This window comes from Balaenoptera acutorostrata, chromosome 17 (genome assembly GCF_949987535.1).
Source record: "Balaenoptera acutorostrata chromosome 17, mBalAcu1.1, whole genome shotgun sequence".
NCBI classification, from domain to species: Eukaryota; Metazoa; Chordata; class Mammalia; order Artiodactyla; family Balaenopteridae; genus Balaenoptera; species Balaenoptera acutorostrata.
Window position 1 is genome coordinate 73,249,054 of NC_080080.1, and position 18,582 is coordinate 73,267,635.

Below are 18,582 nucleotides of genomic sequence, written 5' to 3' on the forward strand. Positions count from 1 at the left end.
CAGACACATTATAAAAACACTGGCAGTAAGCCATGAAACAATTTAAATGTAAAATTTTTAAGTTTAAAAATATAAAGTTTAAATCGTTGTATATATGATTACAAAACATAAATAATTCCTGAGACAATTATATAATAAAAAAAAATAAAACTAAGATAAATTTTCAGACTGGGTAGAGGAGAAGTGTGGAAAGACGTACAAGGTGACCTGTTCTGGGTGATGGGAGAAAAGAAAAGTTGAATCATTTCTCCTGATTCACTATTTGTAAAGGCTCTTACAGTGGGACAATCTACTCAACTGCTGAGCTTCAAAAACTCAGAAGCTACTCTTGATCCTCCTTTTCCCCTCACTTCCCACATTTAACCTGGAGAAAACTCAATTATATTCAGCAATTCACTGGAAAGGTTGAGCAGGGCCTTTAAGAGTCATACGTATTATTCCAAAGCAAAGTTTCTAACAACTCAGTGCAGCAATCACTAGCACCAGAATCACCTGAGGTGCCTGTAACACTACCAGGTCCCTTATCAAATATATCAGATTTTCCCTGAGTGGGTCTCAAGAAGCTGCATTTTCAGGGAGAGCACCCTAATTGATATTTATATGCCATAAGGTTTGGTAGGATCATTATTTCAACATTATTCAGCGGTGAGGATTGTTATTTGAAACAGTTCCCTCTTCTGTACAGACTAAAAAGCCACAGGATACTCAGGCTCACACACACAGAAACGAATCACTGATGTTGTACATACAGATAAAGTTGAAGTTCGTGCTTTATCTTAATTTCTACATAGAAGCTTTCCATAGTAACCAACATAATTTACTGGAGAAGATTCTAACTTAAGCCCTGCTTCATTTGAAATTTAAATGTATTGTCTATGGAAAAATCTGCTAGTTGCCTATTCCATCCATTCTCTTTCCCTCCTAAAAATAGAACTCTGCAATTTACTTCTGTAGCTTGGAACAGAAAATATTCCTCAGCCTGTCCTGCTCTATGGGCTCTGTGATCAAATCCCGGCCAACCTGACGCAAGTATAAACAGTGTGTAACTTCAGGATACATCTCCCTTAGAGTCTCACAGTGGGCAAATAACAGAATTGGAAATCAAATTCTGCCGAGCTTAAGTCCACTTCTCAATTCTAAGCTGCCTTCCTATAAAGTCAAATCCTTACTATATTTTGTACAAGTGCTTTAAGTGTACAAGTTATGAACAGGCTTCAGGAATCTTGGGGGAAAATATCTATTTATCATAAATACAAAATGTGTAGTACTCAAACATTTATTTAAAAGCTGTTTGTCTCAAACTCCAAATACATTTTCCCGTAAAATTAAAGTTTAAGATTAGCGACTAGAATCCCTAGCCAGTTCTTAAGTCTGCTTAATTACAAATGCAGAACTCAGGGCTCTGATAAAGCATAAAGACCCTTATCACCTGAGGAGTATGAATAGGCAGGAAGCAAATTCAGAGTAAGGGTTACCTTTGGAAAGGCATCCGAGGCCTTCACGGGGGCTCTGCAGAGTTCTGTTTCTTAAGCTAAGTGGCTGGTTGCCTTCAGAGTAAAGTTCTTAAACTCAGAATATAATATTAAAAGGCATTAAAGATGTCCATCCATACACACCACCCCAATAAAAAGACCCTACACACAAAACTCAGTGTACTCTTACCCTACGCATGGCTTCCTCCTCTTCTTGACGCTTTTCATAATGTGCAAAGTCATCAAAGATTGAGGTGGTGTGCTTGAAAGTAGCAATTATTTTGAGCACTTGCTTAGCTTTTTCTAGGGGTACCTCTTGGGTGTCCCTTGAATTGGTAACTGGCTTGTTGTCATTATTTTCTAAGCGAATGTGCCGTAACTGGTTATTGGGAACATCTTTGACAAAGATCCACTTAACTTCAAATTTGCCCTTCCACTTGTCCTGAGACCAGACACCGGCATACGCGTTGTAGTCCACAACAGACTTCATCTCGGCCACGCCGCAAAAATGTCCACTGCCATTCACGCTGAAGAGCAAATAGAGCGGGCCCTTCCCATTCAGGGAACGGTACGCGGCATCCAAACGCTTGTTACCGTGCTCAGTACTACACCAGATAGAGTACTTAATGGAACGGTGTATGTCATCCTCAGAGTAGCTTTTAATTATAAACACCCGTCCGTTCTTCAGGTTCCAGTCAAAGTCTTTGGGATTGTAGTTGTTTATGGCCTTTAGCTTTTCCAGCACTGGATGCACTTCTACGCTGGCGGGCGAAGCACTGGCAGCAACAACGCCTAATCCAAAGTTCTCACCTCCCCCGCCACTGTTCTGGTGGAAGCCCGCCCCCCTGTTCCGAGGAGCCAGCCAGCGATTCTGCAGCGGCTGCGGCTGCGCTTGGTGAGGCTGGGCCTGCGGCTGCGCTCCCGGCTGCGGCGGCGGCGGCGGCGGCGGGGGCAGCTGGCCTTGCACCAACGGAGGCGGCTGAATTAACGGCTGAGGCTGCTGCACTAGAGTCTGAGGAGGCAGAACTGGCTGGGCTGCTGGAGCCTTTACCACTGACCCCTTCTCATCCCAAGTTCCAATGTTCATGTTGTGTTTTATAGGAGGTGGTGGCACGGCGGAGCCCCCAATCCCCACGCTGCCCTTGGGTTTGAGTTTCGGTTGAGGTTTGGCAGGCTTTCTGGCAATGGCAGCCCAGGAGGTTGGCTTAGGCGCCGCGCTGCTAACGGGGGGCACACTATTGGCGGCAATGCTAGTCATACCACTGCTGCTCAAAGCTGTTCCTACAGTTTTTGTCACTGCGGCTGTCAGGTCACCACCAATTTTCAGTCCGGTCATGCCTTGCTCAATACTGCTAATGCCAGGCACCTTACTTAAGGTATCACTGCCAAACCCAGCCGGTCCATCAGTAATAGCTCTACCAAGAGAACTCGGTGGATAGCCGTAACTGCTACTGTAAGCAGAGCTCTGTGTGGATTGTCCCTGAGATCCACTTGTCCCCCATGTAGAGAAATCAGCATTACCAGGAAAAAAGTTAAATCCATGTTGACCAAGAAATGGAGGGGTATTTCCTAATGCCCCAGGTTGACTAAACACACCATCTGGTATATAATGATGTTCTCCATTACTCATTTGTCCATAGGTTGTCAGATATGGCATAGGTTGGTCTCCAGCTGTGGACCATGCTGCTTCCCCAAGAGAGTATGGAAATCCAATGGACGGAGCATAGTAACTAGGCATGTATGGATCTGACATTGGTGGATAGCTGTTATTCTGGAAAACAAAAGATCACAGTCAGGAGCGAAATCAGATTAGCGGGGAGAGAGACATCTGAAAGATTAAGATCAGATAGTTTTAAATAAATGGAAAACAGATGCACCTGTTCCAGATAAACAAAGTTAAAATTTCAAATCCAGTTTTGTCAAGGAAAAACTTTACTGATGACTCTTTTTATTTTATCTGTAATGAAATTACAGGGTATTTTTTTGCGGGGAAGGTGGGTGGGGGGATAGGGTGGGGATTATTTTTGTTTAAGAGCCAGATCCTCTGCGCACGATTTAAAAATACTCTAATTTCTACAAAAAGCTGATATATAAAGTTTGCAGAAACACTGATTGTTAGCTTTATTTTTAGCAACTGATGAACAAAAAATTTATGTGCAAGGATTAAACAAACATGGAAACTATGCCAAATAATAGAGGAATTACAGTATATCTGTATGATGGAATCCAGTTCAGCAATTACATTTTGTACTTTCATAAAGAAAAACTAGAATAGAGAAATGTTCACACTCTGAGAGGAAAAACAAAAAAAGATTCAAGATTATACTTAGAGCATGATCCATATTTGTTTGTTCTGTTTTGCCTTGCTTGCTTTGAAAAAGAAAACAAAATCCTAATGGTTTCTTAATGGTTGGTTACAGGTGCCTATTTTCTAAATTTTACATAACAAATTTATCACCTTCCTGATCAGAATTTTAATTTAGAAATAGTAAGTTCCTATCATTTTTCCCAGAATTACTATAATTAAATTGGCCTTTATTTTGAATAAAATTAATCATCCATTTAGTGATTTGCCAAAAATCAAAGCTTATTAAAGAAAAAAACTCAAATTTGTTACTAGCCAATGTAAAAAATAAAATATTCTACGGATTTCTTTTGAAAGTAGGTTTCTTATGCCAAAAATATGTCTGATACAGACGGCCCTCCAATCCACAGGTTCTGCATCCATGGATTCAACCAACCATGGAGCGAAAATATTCAGGAAGAAAGAATTCTCCATATAGTTCCAAAAAGCAAAACTTGAATATGCCACACGGGCAACTACTTACATAGCACTTACATTGTATTTGGTATTATAAGTAATCTAAAGGTGATCTGAAGTATACAGGTGGATGTGCATATGTTATATGCAAATACTACACCATTTTATATACAGGACTTGAGCATCTGTGGATTTTGGTATCAGCGGGGGTCCTGAAACCAATCCCCTAGGGACACCAAAGGACAATTGTAATAGATTTTCACTCTATGATTTAGGTGTGATTTTTAAAGCCTTGGACAGAGCTTCAGAATTTGTAAAATTAAGCAAGATGAAAAAACTAAGCTGATATCTAGTCAAGACAATTTGTATTCCCCTCCCAAGGGTCAATACCATTTTGAAGGCTGATTATTCACTTTATTTACATAGACATTCTAAGTTCCCTGGAGCAAAGTGGAGAATGCAATGGAGCAAAGTGCAAAATGGAGCAAACCCATTCTGGTTTTTTTGGCTGTCACTCTCTTGGGGTTATTCTGCCACTGCTTTCCCACTCAAGAAAGTATATCAATATAAATATGTGACAATTACATCACAGATACTACCTGGAATTCATTTTATTTTTTAAAGGCCTATTATTGAAAACTAAAATGCTTTACTATTACTATTAAGTTACTTGTAACATACCTTACAACTATTAAAACTGTCCACTGTACATAAGAAAGCTAGTTTCATATTTTGCCTTTTGAAATGACTGATATAATTAAATGAAAATGACAAGAGAATCAAATAAAGACTGCATTTAAGTTAATAATTAGACATAGATTTACTGAGTGTTTTCAGTAAAACTTGAACTTAAAAACAAAAAACAACTGTGTCAGCATTATTTAAAGAAAAAAAATGACTTTAAACACATTTGATATTAAGTATATTCCACTGTATCCAAAACTGGAAATATATGTGTCAACCATTTACTAATTTAGTTGAACATATTCTTTAACTATATTGGATAATTATTAACCATATTTGAAAATATATTCAAAGAATGCTCACAATATTAGTATGAAGGAAATGAAGCCTGAGGGAAGCTCAAAGTCACCAACAGTGGTTTTCAAAGAAAAAAAAAAAAATTCTTGAAGAAATGAATAATGAGTAAGCTTCAGTAGCCATGGATATATATACACACACCTGTGTTTATAATTCAATCACCAAATTATTTATTGAAAGTAAAAGTATTCATAGTACTTCATACTGAAGTCACTGTGAGAAAGCCCATTTAGCCAATATTAATGAACATACATAATCAAGATTTCTTTAATTTTTAAATTTTTTTGAAGTTATTAAGGTTTCCCTTTATTACTTTTTTAACCAAACACTTACTGAATGCGTACATTGTGAAAAATACTGATATAAAATATTCATTCTAAAAGAAAACCTACAGTTAAAGACATTGCACAGGGAAGTGAATATATTCCACATGAGGGAAGAATAAGGAAGCTGAGTTGAATATGGAGGTAATCAGTTTCAGTTTCAAAGTTTTAATTTAGAATGTTGGCGTTGAAATCTGGACTTAGTAAGTCTTTACCTGGATGTGGGAGTGGAAAAACAGACAAGGCGGAAAATTTTTAAGTTCATTCGTCATGATAAAGTGTTTGCAAAATCACACTCGTAACTTATGTTGAATATTCTTACTTCACCCTCACAAATGCTGAATTTTGCACAACAGTTACACATCAGGTTCCTAATTTGTCTATATCCATCACATGATTCAGGGATCAGCAAACTGAAGAGCCAAAGAGCAAATATTTTAAGCTCTGCAAGCCAAATACGGTATCCAGTTGCAGTCACATATTCATCTTCTTTTAACAACCCTTTAAAAAGCTGCTAGCTCAAGGGTTTCCTCAAAGAAAACAGGTTTTGGTCCCTGGGTCTGTCAACCCGGTTTTAATAGATTATCTAATATATACTGATTCCTATTAAAAAAAAAAAAAGCCCCCCCCCCCCAGCTATATTATTAAATGGGTAACAAATTTTCACCAATTCTGCCACTTCTGGGGCTGGACCAGGTCCACACCCTTTTGCTGTGGGGCCTTTTATTAAATATCTTTTCAATTTTTTTTAAATCATGGGTTTTACTACTTCACCCCCTAAACTACTGATTCTGTCAAAACGGTAAGTTTAAATTACTTTAAAATGTGCTCCATCAATCACAAGGGCCTTGTCAAACAGTCAGCTCAAGCTAATGAGCAGAGACGCACTGCTGTCCCTGCCTGACTACAGAGCTGTCCACAGTGCTTCCATGCTACCAGCCTAGAATCCTTGAGTACATTGGATAAATGGCCTGCTTTCTTCAGTTTATCAAACAATGCTATTTATTTCCTAATTCTTTCAGTAGTTTTAGCTGAATGAGATGTTTTTTCCTCAGCTTTACGAAAGTAACTTAAGCAGTCTCCTTCCAAAAGGCAAGGGTTTTGGTTTGGGTTCTAGTAAGAACAAAGTTGTAGGAAACTACTAAAGTTTAAAAGTAAGATATGGTCAACACATTTTGTATTAGCAGAGCTTCGATTATAATTGGAAATATTTTTAAATGTTTTGCTAAATGTCAGATAAATTTTTAATTGCTAGCTAAGTGGAATGAAGGGGAACAAAATTTCCACCTACTGATGATGGAAAACAGAAACTCAAAACTTTCTTTCACCTTTTACTTCAAACCTGGTGCAACGACGTACAATCAATTTAACAGTTTATGTCCAAATAATCACTTTAAAATAGTTTATTCATAATTCTGAAATTGGTCAGTAACAGTGAAATTTTACTTTGTTGTTTAAAGATATATAACCTTTAACAAAGTGATATGAAATGCTTGGCATATCCTTCTTACTCAAAAAACTAACTGAAAAGGGGAAAATAACAATATGTACACATAAAAAATGATATAATAATCAATGGATATAATTAAACATACTTGTAAAGTAACAGATCCACAAACCCTTTACCTAGAGCATAAACTTAGAAACGCAACCTGAAGGTGGATGTGAAGCCACGAGGTAACTAAATTCTAATCCCAACCCAGTACTTATCAGCTGTGTGAAGCCAATATCAAGTTACTTAAAACTCTGAGTTTTCTCAAATATTAAAAAGAAATAAAGATAATGTACCTAGGACACAATAAATATTCAATCAACAGTCGTTATTCCCTACTTTTGCAGTTTCTATGTCAGTGATCATCAGATCATTTAATTTCTCTAACCCTGTTTCTTCGTCGGTAAAATGGGAAAATACCTGCTGCTCTAATCAATTACATATCTTTAAAAATGTAGTTAACTGCAAAGTGCTATACTGAAGTATAGGAGTTAATCTTGTTTTAATTTGAAAACTAAAATACAGAAAAGATGAAAACTTCTTCCTTTGAATTTCAAAATCATTTGTAATTATCATTTCTTAGCCTTGTGAGTCAGGTCAATTGTTTTTCTATTATCTCAAAGAAAACTTGAACAACACTAAGAAAAAATTCATGATTACTGTTCTGACCTGAGGACACTTTAATACAACTCAATTATAACTGAGTCTTTCAGTTATAGTAACTTAATACCTATTTTTACTTCATAAATATCCAAACTTCCAAGATAGAACATCGTACAATGTCGTAGAAGTTCAATAATAAATGGTTGAGGTATTATTCACCAAAAACAGCACGTCTGCATAGAAAAACAGAAACTGTTTTCCATTAAGAACCTGAGGTACTTCAAACCCCAGAACTAACTACTAGATTAACAAAAAGTTAAGTGAAGTTTAGTATACTTTTAATGTTTATGTACATTTTCTTCTATTATTTTAAAAATATTACTGTACTTCTCAAAAAGTAAAATACATGCATATTTAATCACATAGATGTCATAAGAAAAAATGTATCATACATTATACTCAATTAATCTGAATATTTCATCAACCATACTTCTTCATTCCCTAATTCTAGCAGTTAACCTAATCTACTTATTCAATGAATACTTAATGAATGCCTACTACATGCCAGATACAGTGCCAGTCAACCTAGAATCAACCTAGAATCCTTGAGTACATTGGATAACCTAGAAAATAAGATAAAGAACATGGAGAAAATAAGATAAAGAACATGCTCTCTGACCTGGAGCACTTCACAGGTCTAGTAGGGAAGACATATTTACCCTGCAATTTGATAGGTATTGTTACAGAAATAAGAACAAAGCAAAACAAAAGCTCTAGTATAAAGAGGAGGGGGCAAGTAACTGGAAAATCAGAAGACTTCATGAAGTGACAGACGTGAGAGTCTGTGTGTGGTACATCATACATATAAATGGAAAGCTTGAGATCATGAAAGAAAATATTCAGAAAATACTTATATTTTCAGAAAATAAGTCCTATTCCCTAAATAAGTTACATGGATAAAGTTGACCAAAGATGAGGCAGGGGGGGAAGTGGAGCCATTTTTATAATGAATATATCCACTGTGGTGAAGCTTTGATAAGTCTTTAACATGACGACGGCAACAGACTTGGACTTTAAGAGGACTGCTGAGTGGCAATATGGAATTACCAGTTAGGAAATCATTCCAACAGCAGAGATAATGAAAACCTTACCTAAGGGCAGTAATAACAAGGACAGAAAAAATCTGTTACTGTCTTAGTTCTCTATACCTCTTCTCTGATAAGCATGGCTAGGAATTTATTTCCCCATATACACAAGCAGACCAATTCAAACTTCATTTTTTCAATTTATTCTTCAAATTTATATGCACAAATTACACAGCATCTTTAACAGTACCAATTAAACCTGAATTTTTAATCAACTTAATCATCAGATTATTCCGAGGAACTATAGAGAATTTTAAGTCCTGAAGGACATACATTTACTTTTAAAATTACTATGAAAATTATTCCCTGAGAAATTGAGCATGAGAAAATACAATATGCTGCCACAGAAGTACAAGGCCAACAACCTGTTTTTAAAGCATCCCTGGGTTTGATTTGATTTAGATCTAAGCATATAAAACAAACATTAAAAACTTTTCTAGACTAAAGAATATCATTTTTATTATTTATAATATTAAAATCAGATGAAGGGATTTAATTTTAAAAACACACTGTATATTCAGTTGAAAAAATTTTTAATTAACCAATTATTTCAGCTAGGTCAGTACAAGAAACAATAAATACTTGCATAACTTTACATCTGAAAATAATCACGTTAGATATTTCATCAATAAATCCACTTTTCACTAATCGACTTTAAAAGGTCAATTTGTAAAAACTTTTCTATTTTAGCTAAGTAACTACGATAAATTTAAATTCTGTACAGCTTACCTTTAAGATTTCAGATAATTTTCAATTCTGCTCTCCAATAAACCCAGTTTTCAATATTCTAGTGTTAGTATTCTTTAAAAGGTAAATAAATATGTATCCTGGTTAGACAATTATTTTTAGTTATTACAGAAAGATAATTGCTGAAATCCTATTCATCAGCACTGGCAAGGAGAGGGAGGTAAAATATACCCGTACTGGTATTAAACTTTAAGACTTCTCTTTAAAGAGCACATTACATTGATTCTAACATCAGTAAGTGATTTAATTAATACAAAGTATAAGACCTTCCATTTAAACATCACATTAAAACAAACCTTTTATAGATGTTTTTGCCCCAACATAAAGAAACGTCTATGATTCAATTTAAAAACTGGGTTCACTATGGTAAATGCCCTTATAGTCTTAAAAAATAATGACTTTCCAACACTTTATGTGAAATCTTATGCAGAATTCCAACATATAAAACACATGAAAAGCAAAGCACAGCTCTGGCTGCTGCACGGGTAGGATCCAGGTTACCCTCCCCCGGTCTCCCCTAGGCAGACCTGAAGCATCTCTGTGGAATGCCAAAAAACCAATCTTCTAAGCCCCTGTGACAAATAAATTATGAAACATCTGTTACCAAATAAAACGAGAAGATTCTTACAGGTAGCAATTCTCAAACATTTATAATCCATTAAAATTTCTTGAAAATAGAGTTTGAACAAGTCAGTCAGAGAATATTCATACCATACCCTTGTCTTAGAAATTCATTTTACATTAAAATACAAAAAGTATAAAATCAAGTAGCAAAAAAACAATTATGTAAACCAAATAAATTTCCCAAACTTATCTGATCATGGAGATCTTTTTAGGAGAATATCTACTATACCTCATTATATCAGAATTTCTCAAAAAAGTTGGAAACACTACCATAGGGATGTTAACTGAGATTACTGTATGGGACCAAATAGAACAGAATATATTTCTTTCAAAACTTGCACTACACTTCACAACAAATGATCTTGCCCTATTTTCCAGTGATACATTCTTTCACAACCTTCAGGTGGAAAGTAAATTTGTTATTGAGATCATAAAGGTAGATTACATAAGAATGAAATGAACTTTTTCATTTTTTTTAAAGTAGCCAAACTTTCATAGACTTTTATCACCCATTTTTAGTCTTTCTTATTTATTTATTCCCTCCCAACATACGCTAGGGATGTAGATCAACAGATAGAAGGGGGTGGTTAAAGAGAAATACATGTAGATCAGGTTGAACATAACCATGGCTCTCCAAAGTCCTAAAAATAACTGTACATTCCACAAATTGGAAGCTACTTTTTTTTCACATTTTCTCTGCAACTGCAAAGTTCTGTAACAATATTTGGTTCCTTATTCTTTTATAAGTTAAAAAAAACTAGGTTAAGATTTCAAGGTACATTTTTCATATGTCTTTTTATAAGCAAAACAACAAAGCAGTTTCATTCCAGAATGTTCTCTCTAAAGAAATTGGTTAATAATGAAAGGTTTTTTTTTTTAAATTTACTTCTAGTAGTGACATTTTTATTAACAAACAGAAAGAGATGCAGAATTGGTATACAGAGACTAAGAAATACCATTCTTTTTTGCCAATGTTTAATCTAAATTATTCCTATATACAAAATCACAAGATTATCTGTGAAAAATTCAAACACAGAAGAACCTCAAAAGCAACCAGTTATTTGATTTGATGAAATTCTCCATGCCTACAATATATAAGCAAGTGTGTTTATAATATCTTTAATTCTATTTCTTATGCTACCAGGTTACATACCAGGTTATAGCATAACTTTAATTATACTAACCAAAAATTTCAGGCACAAACTAGTCCTCTCCCACAAACTTCTAGCTAATTAAACCTTATAATCTGCTTTAGCTATGAAGATATGGCAGCAGCATTAAAAGATTAAATTCAACAGTCAAAAAAAAAAATCTAACCACAATATATACAAACGTTCATCTTCCTATCTCTGTATTTCATAATCTAGTTCCAGCCATCTCCAATTTCCAAAGAACTCTCTTGTGCCAAAAGCCTGCAGCTGCTGTTCACTATTATGTAGGCACGCTGGGTTAATTCATGTTAGGGTTCGCCTCATTCAACTAAAATACCTACTTTAAAAAATCAATTAATACTAATGTAAGTTTAATTTCCTAAATATGTGACTGTCACACTTACCTGATTTGTCTGGCTACTCAAGTATGGCTCAAAATCATCATCATTTACAGCATCTTTTTGATGAATCGAACCGTTTTGTACTGAAACTAAAAAATATGTTTGTATTAGATGTATTGTAATTATCTTTATGAAACTCACAAAATAACCTAATATTTTCAATATTTTCCAAATCAAATCGGAAACTTATCCTGGGTTCTTTGTTCTTTTCATTTAAAAACCCCCTTTAGAATTAACTTAATTTTGGATACAAATATTTATGTGCCACCAAAAACTTACAAATCTTGTATATATAAGCCCAAGATTACATAAATACAAAGTATATATACACTTCTCATTACTAAAAACATAACGTAAATATCCCAATTTCAACACTGTGGTAAGCAGTTAAATTAAAATGTTGGAAGGGTTTGCTAATGCTGTATTTGAATCTAAAATAACCACTTTAAGCAGTGTTGTTGACAAGATAGATTTCTGAATGTTCTCTACCTTTGTTAAATCACTTTACTACTCAGTCCAATAAAGGTAAATAAATAACCTTGTTTGGTAACCGACATTAAAATAAATATCTTAAATGTCTCCAGTTAAAGAAAGTGGCTAAAATTCACTTGAAGCAATATCACAATAAATAAATATTATCATAAAAAAATCTAAATAAAAAGGGCCTTTACTCTAAACAAAAAACAATGAAGACTTTCACAAGAAAGTATAAATAAAACTAAGACACTAAAGATAACCATGATTACTCTTGCAACATACGAGAAAACCAGTCAGAGTGATTTATAATGCCATATTTGTTCAGAGATCACTTCCATAAATGCTCTATATAAAGCTGTTGTTCTGGACACTGTCTCAGTGCTTTTGAGCACAGACTCAAGGTAAAAAGATCCTGGGTTTGAATCCCAAGTCCAACACGGAGAAGCTGGGTGATCTCTAGTTAGTAACTTAGCCTGTCTAACTCTGACTACTTCTCTATTCAAGGAGGTTATTAATAGTACCTACCTCATCTCATCTGAGTATTCAATGACAGTATTTAATAATCTTGGATATTATTATCACATAAAATATTACAAGATCCAAACAGGACTAAAAATTACTTTAGGACCACATAAACAAGCTTATGACTAATCGACTAATCTCTTGGAAACAAAATAAAGCCCCTCAATACCTGAAGATTTATTGCTTAAAAATACAGCATTTTTAAATACAATACTTAAATATAAAATATTATAAATTAAGGTTAGGAGCAATGGATTTACGTTGTGTGTTCTTCTATAATATCATAACATCTTTATTTTCCCTAATTATTCCAATGAGTTCAGAGACCTAAATGAAATATACAAGTTGACAGAGTCATGGGAGCAAAGACAGGTAAAACCCCTTAGTTCTTTGCCACCCCCTGAGTAGCAATGATCGCTCAAAAAAATACTACTCTGTGAAGCCTTCAAAGTACACCTCTCATGATTCTACACTGCCCCTCAGAGACTACAAGAGAAACCTCAAGGTCACCGTGATCCTGGCTCCACTGAGGTGGCTTAACTGCATTTGATAAGGAATGCATCAATGCCAGAGTTGAGCTAAATGTGCTCCCCAGAATTTAAATATGCAACAGCCACTAGAAACAAAATTAAAGCGGAGGGTACCTTAGGTTATATCAGGTGGGCTAATCATTTCAGCCCAAGAGATTCTAACATATCTGTTCTCCTTTACCACTCCTCTATTCAAAAATAGTTATGCCTGGTCTATTACCTCCTGAAAAAGAATTCTTCACTACGCGCCTGGACTGGTACATATTTGTCACTGTTACATACGTATTTGACAGTATCTGAAACAGCTACCCATTTCAAAATTACAACTATTATCTCTTGTATTCATTAGATTACCAGAAATTTAGTCCACACTGCTAAAACAGTAAAAAAGTACCTCCTTAAAATTTATCCAAATATATATTATACTGCTCTTCTTACTCATCTTCTCTGTTCTATCTTTTCTTCTAATTCTAAGAGGCTGAGACTAAGAAAATATTCTCATACACTAAGTAAATACAGTCTATAGTCATTTATAATGATGCATTAAAATGTCTAAGTCCTAAAAGATTATTCAAGGACTATGTCAATCTAAGGAAAAAATGTTTTATTTTGTTTTAAGTATTTCACGCATACTGATAAGCAATTTGCATCAAATTAGAATCTGAATAAGAAGCTAGCCTTAGAGTTTCAGAAGCATACCTTTCTTAAAGAAATTCAATTGTCTTAAAGACTTCAGGTTTTGAACATTACTTAATGACAATCTAATGTCTTGGAGACTGAAAGCCATTAAATAGTAATGAAATCCAAGCTAGTCCCATAGTCTGTACAAGTTCTTCAGGGAAAAAAGAACAGATGACTTACATGATTCTTCGCCTGTTTCCTCTGCTCTATGAAGCAGAGTCAAATCAAGATAGAACATGGGCCTTAGGAGCCAGGTGATTCTTTGCTCTGGTCCTGACTACATCAAGTTAGGAAAGTCAACAGATCTGTGCATCATGTTTTCCCACCTACAAAAACAGCGACAATACCATATACCCTCTATCTCCTTATAGGAATGTTTTGAGGATTAATAAAATGAGGCCTAAAATAACAATAAAGTGCTTTGCAGTCATTTCCCGAGGGGTTAGGGGTAGGGTGGGGAGAGGATACAAAAGATATTGCCAAAATACAAGGCATTTTCCACGACTTTTCTGAAACACTAAAAGATAGCCAAATTCAGCCTAATTCTTTTAAATTGCAGTACCAAACAATGACTATGTCCCTCTGTTGGGAGGGGCAGGTGAGGAGAGGAGGGAAAAGATAAATTCCTTTCCATATATTTGCCTATTTATAAACTTAAGGAATAGGAGGAAGCAGGCAGCAAGGCCTGAGGCTACTAGAAGCAGGGGATCTGACACTTTTATCTGTGGTGCCTGCAGGGAAAGGAATGGTACACTTTTATTCCAGCAAGCAAAAATTCCACTTGTTAAATAAATAAAAGTGATATGAAGTCAGTTTTAAATTATGGGCCAACAGGTACATAACTATCCTTAAATTTCTACTGTCCTTCAGTACTACCCTGGCCAAGGATAAAAGAGTTCTAATATTTAACATAGGGACAATCTATTAAAAAGAATTCAAACTTATAAACAAGTAAACCTAGAAGTATTACTTATACTACAAAAGCATTTTTGCCTTACAAAGAGATTGATATAGAATTCCTTTTAAATTTTTGCTCCTTTAGTGCATTTAAGGACATACAGAAAAATACTTAGTAGAAAATCAAAGACACTGAAGCCAGGTGTTGGGCTAATGCTGTCAACTGAAGACTATTAAGAAAGGAAATACACAGTCCCTGAAATCATATTAAGTCAACTAAAAAGGATTATGCTTTCAGAATTCTGATAATTCCTCAGGGACATGCATTTTTCATAAGGTTGGTAAGTTCTGAATTCAAGTTTAATACTCATATTCTTAGAACACTGGGACTGTAGTTCAAGAAAAATAACTTTGCTTTCTGCTTCATAAAAGTAAACAGAAAATTTATAAAACAATTTTACTAGCTTGAAAACCAAGTCAACTAAGGCAGAGTAGTTTTTCTTAAACACACATATAGCTACCTGTATCAGTTCACTGGAGCTGCTGCCTTTTCCTTGTAATTCTCAGAGGCATAAAAATACAAGTAATGTGTATGTGTATTAGTACACTTGTAGTATCTACCAATTTAAAGCAGCTTAAATGATTACCAATACTTTTAGGCCAACAGAATTTCTCCCTCCTGTCAGGTCTTAGGCAATAGTCTTCCTGCACCTTAACAATAAATAGATGAGGTGAGGCAGCAATTATCATGGCTACTAGAGCAATGGACTATTTTAACTACAACAACCCTGGTAGCATACAATAGGATTTATGGCTAGAATTGTTACTTATATTTTACAGAGAGAGGGAAATTCTGACCAAAGGTGCAATGTGTTCAAGCTCACTTGGCAAGTCAGCAGTATGAGAACACAGGTCTCCTAGGAATCCTAGTACATTGTTCTATCCATGGATGAAATTATGAACTGAAGAGTAAGGGGGAAAGTAAGAAAAATTTCTTGGAATAAACAACTATCCAAATAAATACTTTGTATGTGTGTCTAAATACATCTAACAGAGGTGATACAAATGGATTAAAAAAATTTTACTAACCAATAAATATTTATTTGTAGTTGATACACAATTTTGTTTATAGAAAATTTATCTCTCTGATATCAAAGCTGTCATGAGGATATACCTAAGTGAAATAACTGTCATAAATCAAACTTACAGTAATACAGTAATGGCTTACAATGCTGTAGATGCTATTTTGTTTTGTCAAACAAGTTAAGTACTTCATAGAACTTGCACTTACCTTAAAGCAGGTAACACAAAACACTTAGCATTTCAAATAGCCTTGCAAAGTGCCACCTCCCCAAAGATCTAGGATAAAATAATTTATGCTAGGCAATAATGACCAGATTGCACATATATATACTTCCTAATGGGCAGACTAACAAAAAAAGAAATTAATGGATCATTCTTTTTAGATTTACAAATAAATTGTTTAAAACTCACTTAAAATAAATCAACAATATCAAATTCTGAGCTTTGTGCTTACACCACAGAAGATAATTCTAATATTAAAATTAAATTCTAAAATTTAAAATTGTTGTTCATATACATCTTTAATCAAAATAAAGCAATGAATTTGTTACCTAATACAGTGCCATATAACTAATATGTAAAAATTCGCAAAAAAATTGTACTACAACTCAAAAGAAAATTAAGCTGTGCATACAGAACCCATTCCTTTCAAATGTGCAATAGCTAATAAAAACCCTAAGAACATAAGGAGCACCAATAAAAGACATTAAACTTCACATCTAAAAGGCTACTGTAGCTCTTGTTTTGTAGGTAATACTTCACTACAGAAATAAGAAACAGGAAGCATAATTCTATTTAGTCTAAGTTCAAGCCCCATTACAAAATGTAATAAATACATAGTTCACTGTAATGTTATTTAATTGGCACCGTCCCAAGAAAGCAGTTATTGTTCTGCCCTTACTAATGTCACATGATTAATGTCATGTTTCAGCTGACTGTATGATTCCATATTAATAAACACAAACCACACTAATTTTTTTTTAAATGCTTGACTTTCAGCAGTACTTTTTTTTTTCTTTTAGCTAAAGAGTAAATCATAGAATCCTGGCAAGAACCTCACAAATTATTTCCTTCCCAGTCCTTTCTAAAGTACCATATTGAGTCAAACCTTGCAAGACTACAGAGCAAGATGGCATGCTCTGTTCCGTTTTCATCTCTAACTGGCTACTGCCTCAATGTGACCGACTTCAACAGAACCAGTGACTAACGGTACACTTGCCACTACTGGGACACACAATTCTATGTGGGCCGCGAGTTCCCACGTAAACCAGACAGGAAGAAAATGTCCACTTATCTACACACATTGGGAGCATCTGTGGCAGAAGTCACATAATACAGGCTGTAAAATTAAAGAAATGTCACTACATTCATAACAATACCTCCTTAAGTGAAATGCAAGCTAATAAAAACTGTTTCTCGCATCACTTTGGTTTCTGTAAAAGTGGCTTCTAAGCAAGGACCTACCAAACTTTCGGACAGCATTTGGCTGCCTTAGCCGAGACGAACTGTTTCTCTAATCCTACATTTCAAAAAAACAAAAACAAAACAAAACAAAAACAAAATATCAAAACCAAAAAGGCCTCCACCTAGTTTAAAAGTAACATCAAACCAACAATGAGAAATAAAGGTAAAAAAATATCCGAACTCACCTTTATTTCCTTGCCCTTTAGGTCTCTGTGTAGCAAGATGAAAGATGTGGTAATAAGGAAAAATTTAAAAAAAAAAAAAAAAGAAAAAAAAAGGAAGAGAGGAAAAGCGTGTTAATCAGAGACGTTATCCGAGACAAGTTATTTTAAACAATCCGCGTAGGAGTGAAACCCACCACATCCTCCATCGCCACCGACCGCCCACCCGTGCCGGGGCTTCGCCCTCCGACCCGCCACTCGGAAGCCGTCTCCCAGCGCTCGCCCGGGGTCAGCCCCACTTCTGCCGCCCTCAGGACGCGTCCGAAGGCCCCGTAGCGCAGTCCTGCCTCCACCCTCCGCGGCCCCCGCGGCCGCCCGCCTGGACCGCAGGCTCCGCGGCCCGGGCGCACGCCCCGGCTCGGGCGGCGGGACCGCAGCCAGTCGTGCCCGGGGCACCGTTACGGGCCCGGCGGCGGCGGCGACGGGGAGGAGCCGGAGCCCCACGCGAGGGTGGAGCTCCGGGGCTCGGGCCTTCGCCGAGCCTGCGGCCTCTGCTCCCTCACCTGATCCACGCTAGTGGCTGACATTCTTCACCGCAACCCGAGAGCTGCTGCTGCTACCGCCGCCGCCGCCGCCGCCGCCGCCGCCTGGGCCTCTCCCCGTGCACTCACAGCAGTTGGCTGCCGCCCTCGGCCGAGAGACTCTTCCAGCCGCCGCCGCCGCTCGCTAAGAAGCCAGAAAGAGGGCCTCGCGCTCGGGAGTCGGTGGAAGGGGCCCGTCTCTTCCGCTTGCACGCTCTCCTCCCCTCTCGCTCTCCGCTTCTCGGGTCCACAATGGCGGACAGGCTCCCTAGTCTCACTTCCGCTCTGAGCCTCCCTGACCTTCCGCTCTCCACTCTGACGTCCGCGCTCACCTCGCTCTTCCTCCCCCACCCTCCCGCCACAGGCCTTAGCTCCGCCTCCGCGCCCTCACGTGATCTGAGACGGGCCTGAGCGGCTGACCCCTCG

At 36.4% G+C, this 18,582-nt stretch overlaps 1 protein-coding gene across 5 annotated transcripts in view; it reads right to left on the reverse strand.

Moving 5' to 3' along the window:
- YTHDF3 (YTH N6-methyladenosine RNA binding protein F3) overlaps nucleotides 1-18,482 on the reverse strand; it is a 33,767-nt gene extending 15,285 nt beyond the window's left edge. Inside the window, exons 1-5 of one of the 5 annotated variants that reach the window (XM_057531743.1) lie at nucleotides 18,139-18,482; nucleotides 17,600-17,624; nucleotides 14,151-14,296; nucleotides 11,764-11,849; nucleotides 1,663-3,243 (exon numbers count right to left, since the gene is read on the reverse strand). In XM_057531743.1, coding sequence (XP_057387726.1) covers nucleotides 1,663-3,243; nucleotides 11,764-11,849; nucleotides 14,151-14,208 — 1,725 coding nt within the window. In that variant the 5' untranslated portion in view covers nucleotides 14,209-14,296; nucleotides 17,600-17,624; nucleotides 18,139-18,482. Of the gene's footprint in view, nucleotides 1-1,662; nucleotides 3,244-5,666; nucleotides 6,078-11,763; nucleotides 11,850-14,150; nucleotides 14,297-16,158; nucleotides 16,227-17,599; nucleotides 17,625-18,138 lie in introns of those variants that run through there. The other 4 variants (XM_057531748.1, XM_057531746.1, XM_057531744.1 and 1 more) reach the window with 4 other exon arrangements.
- Between the last annotated feature and the right edge of the window lie 100 nt (nucleotides 18,483-18,582).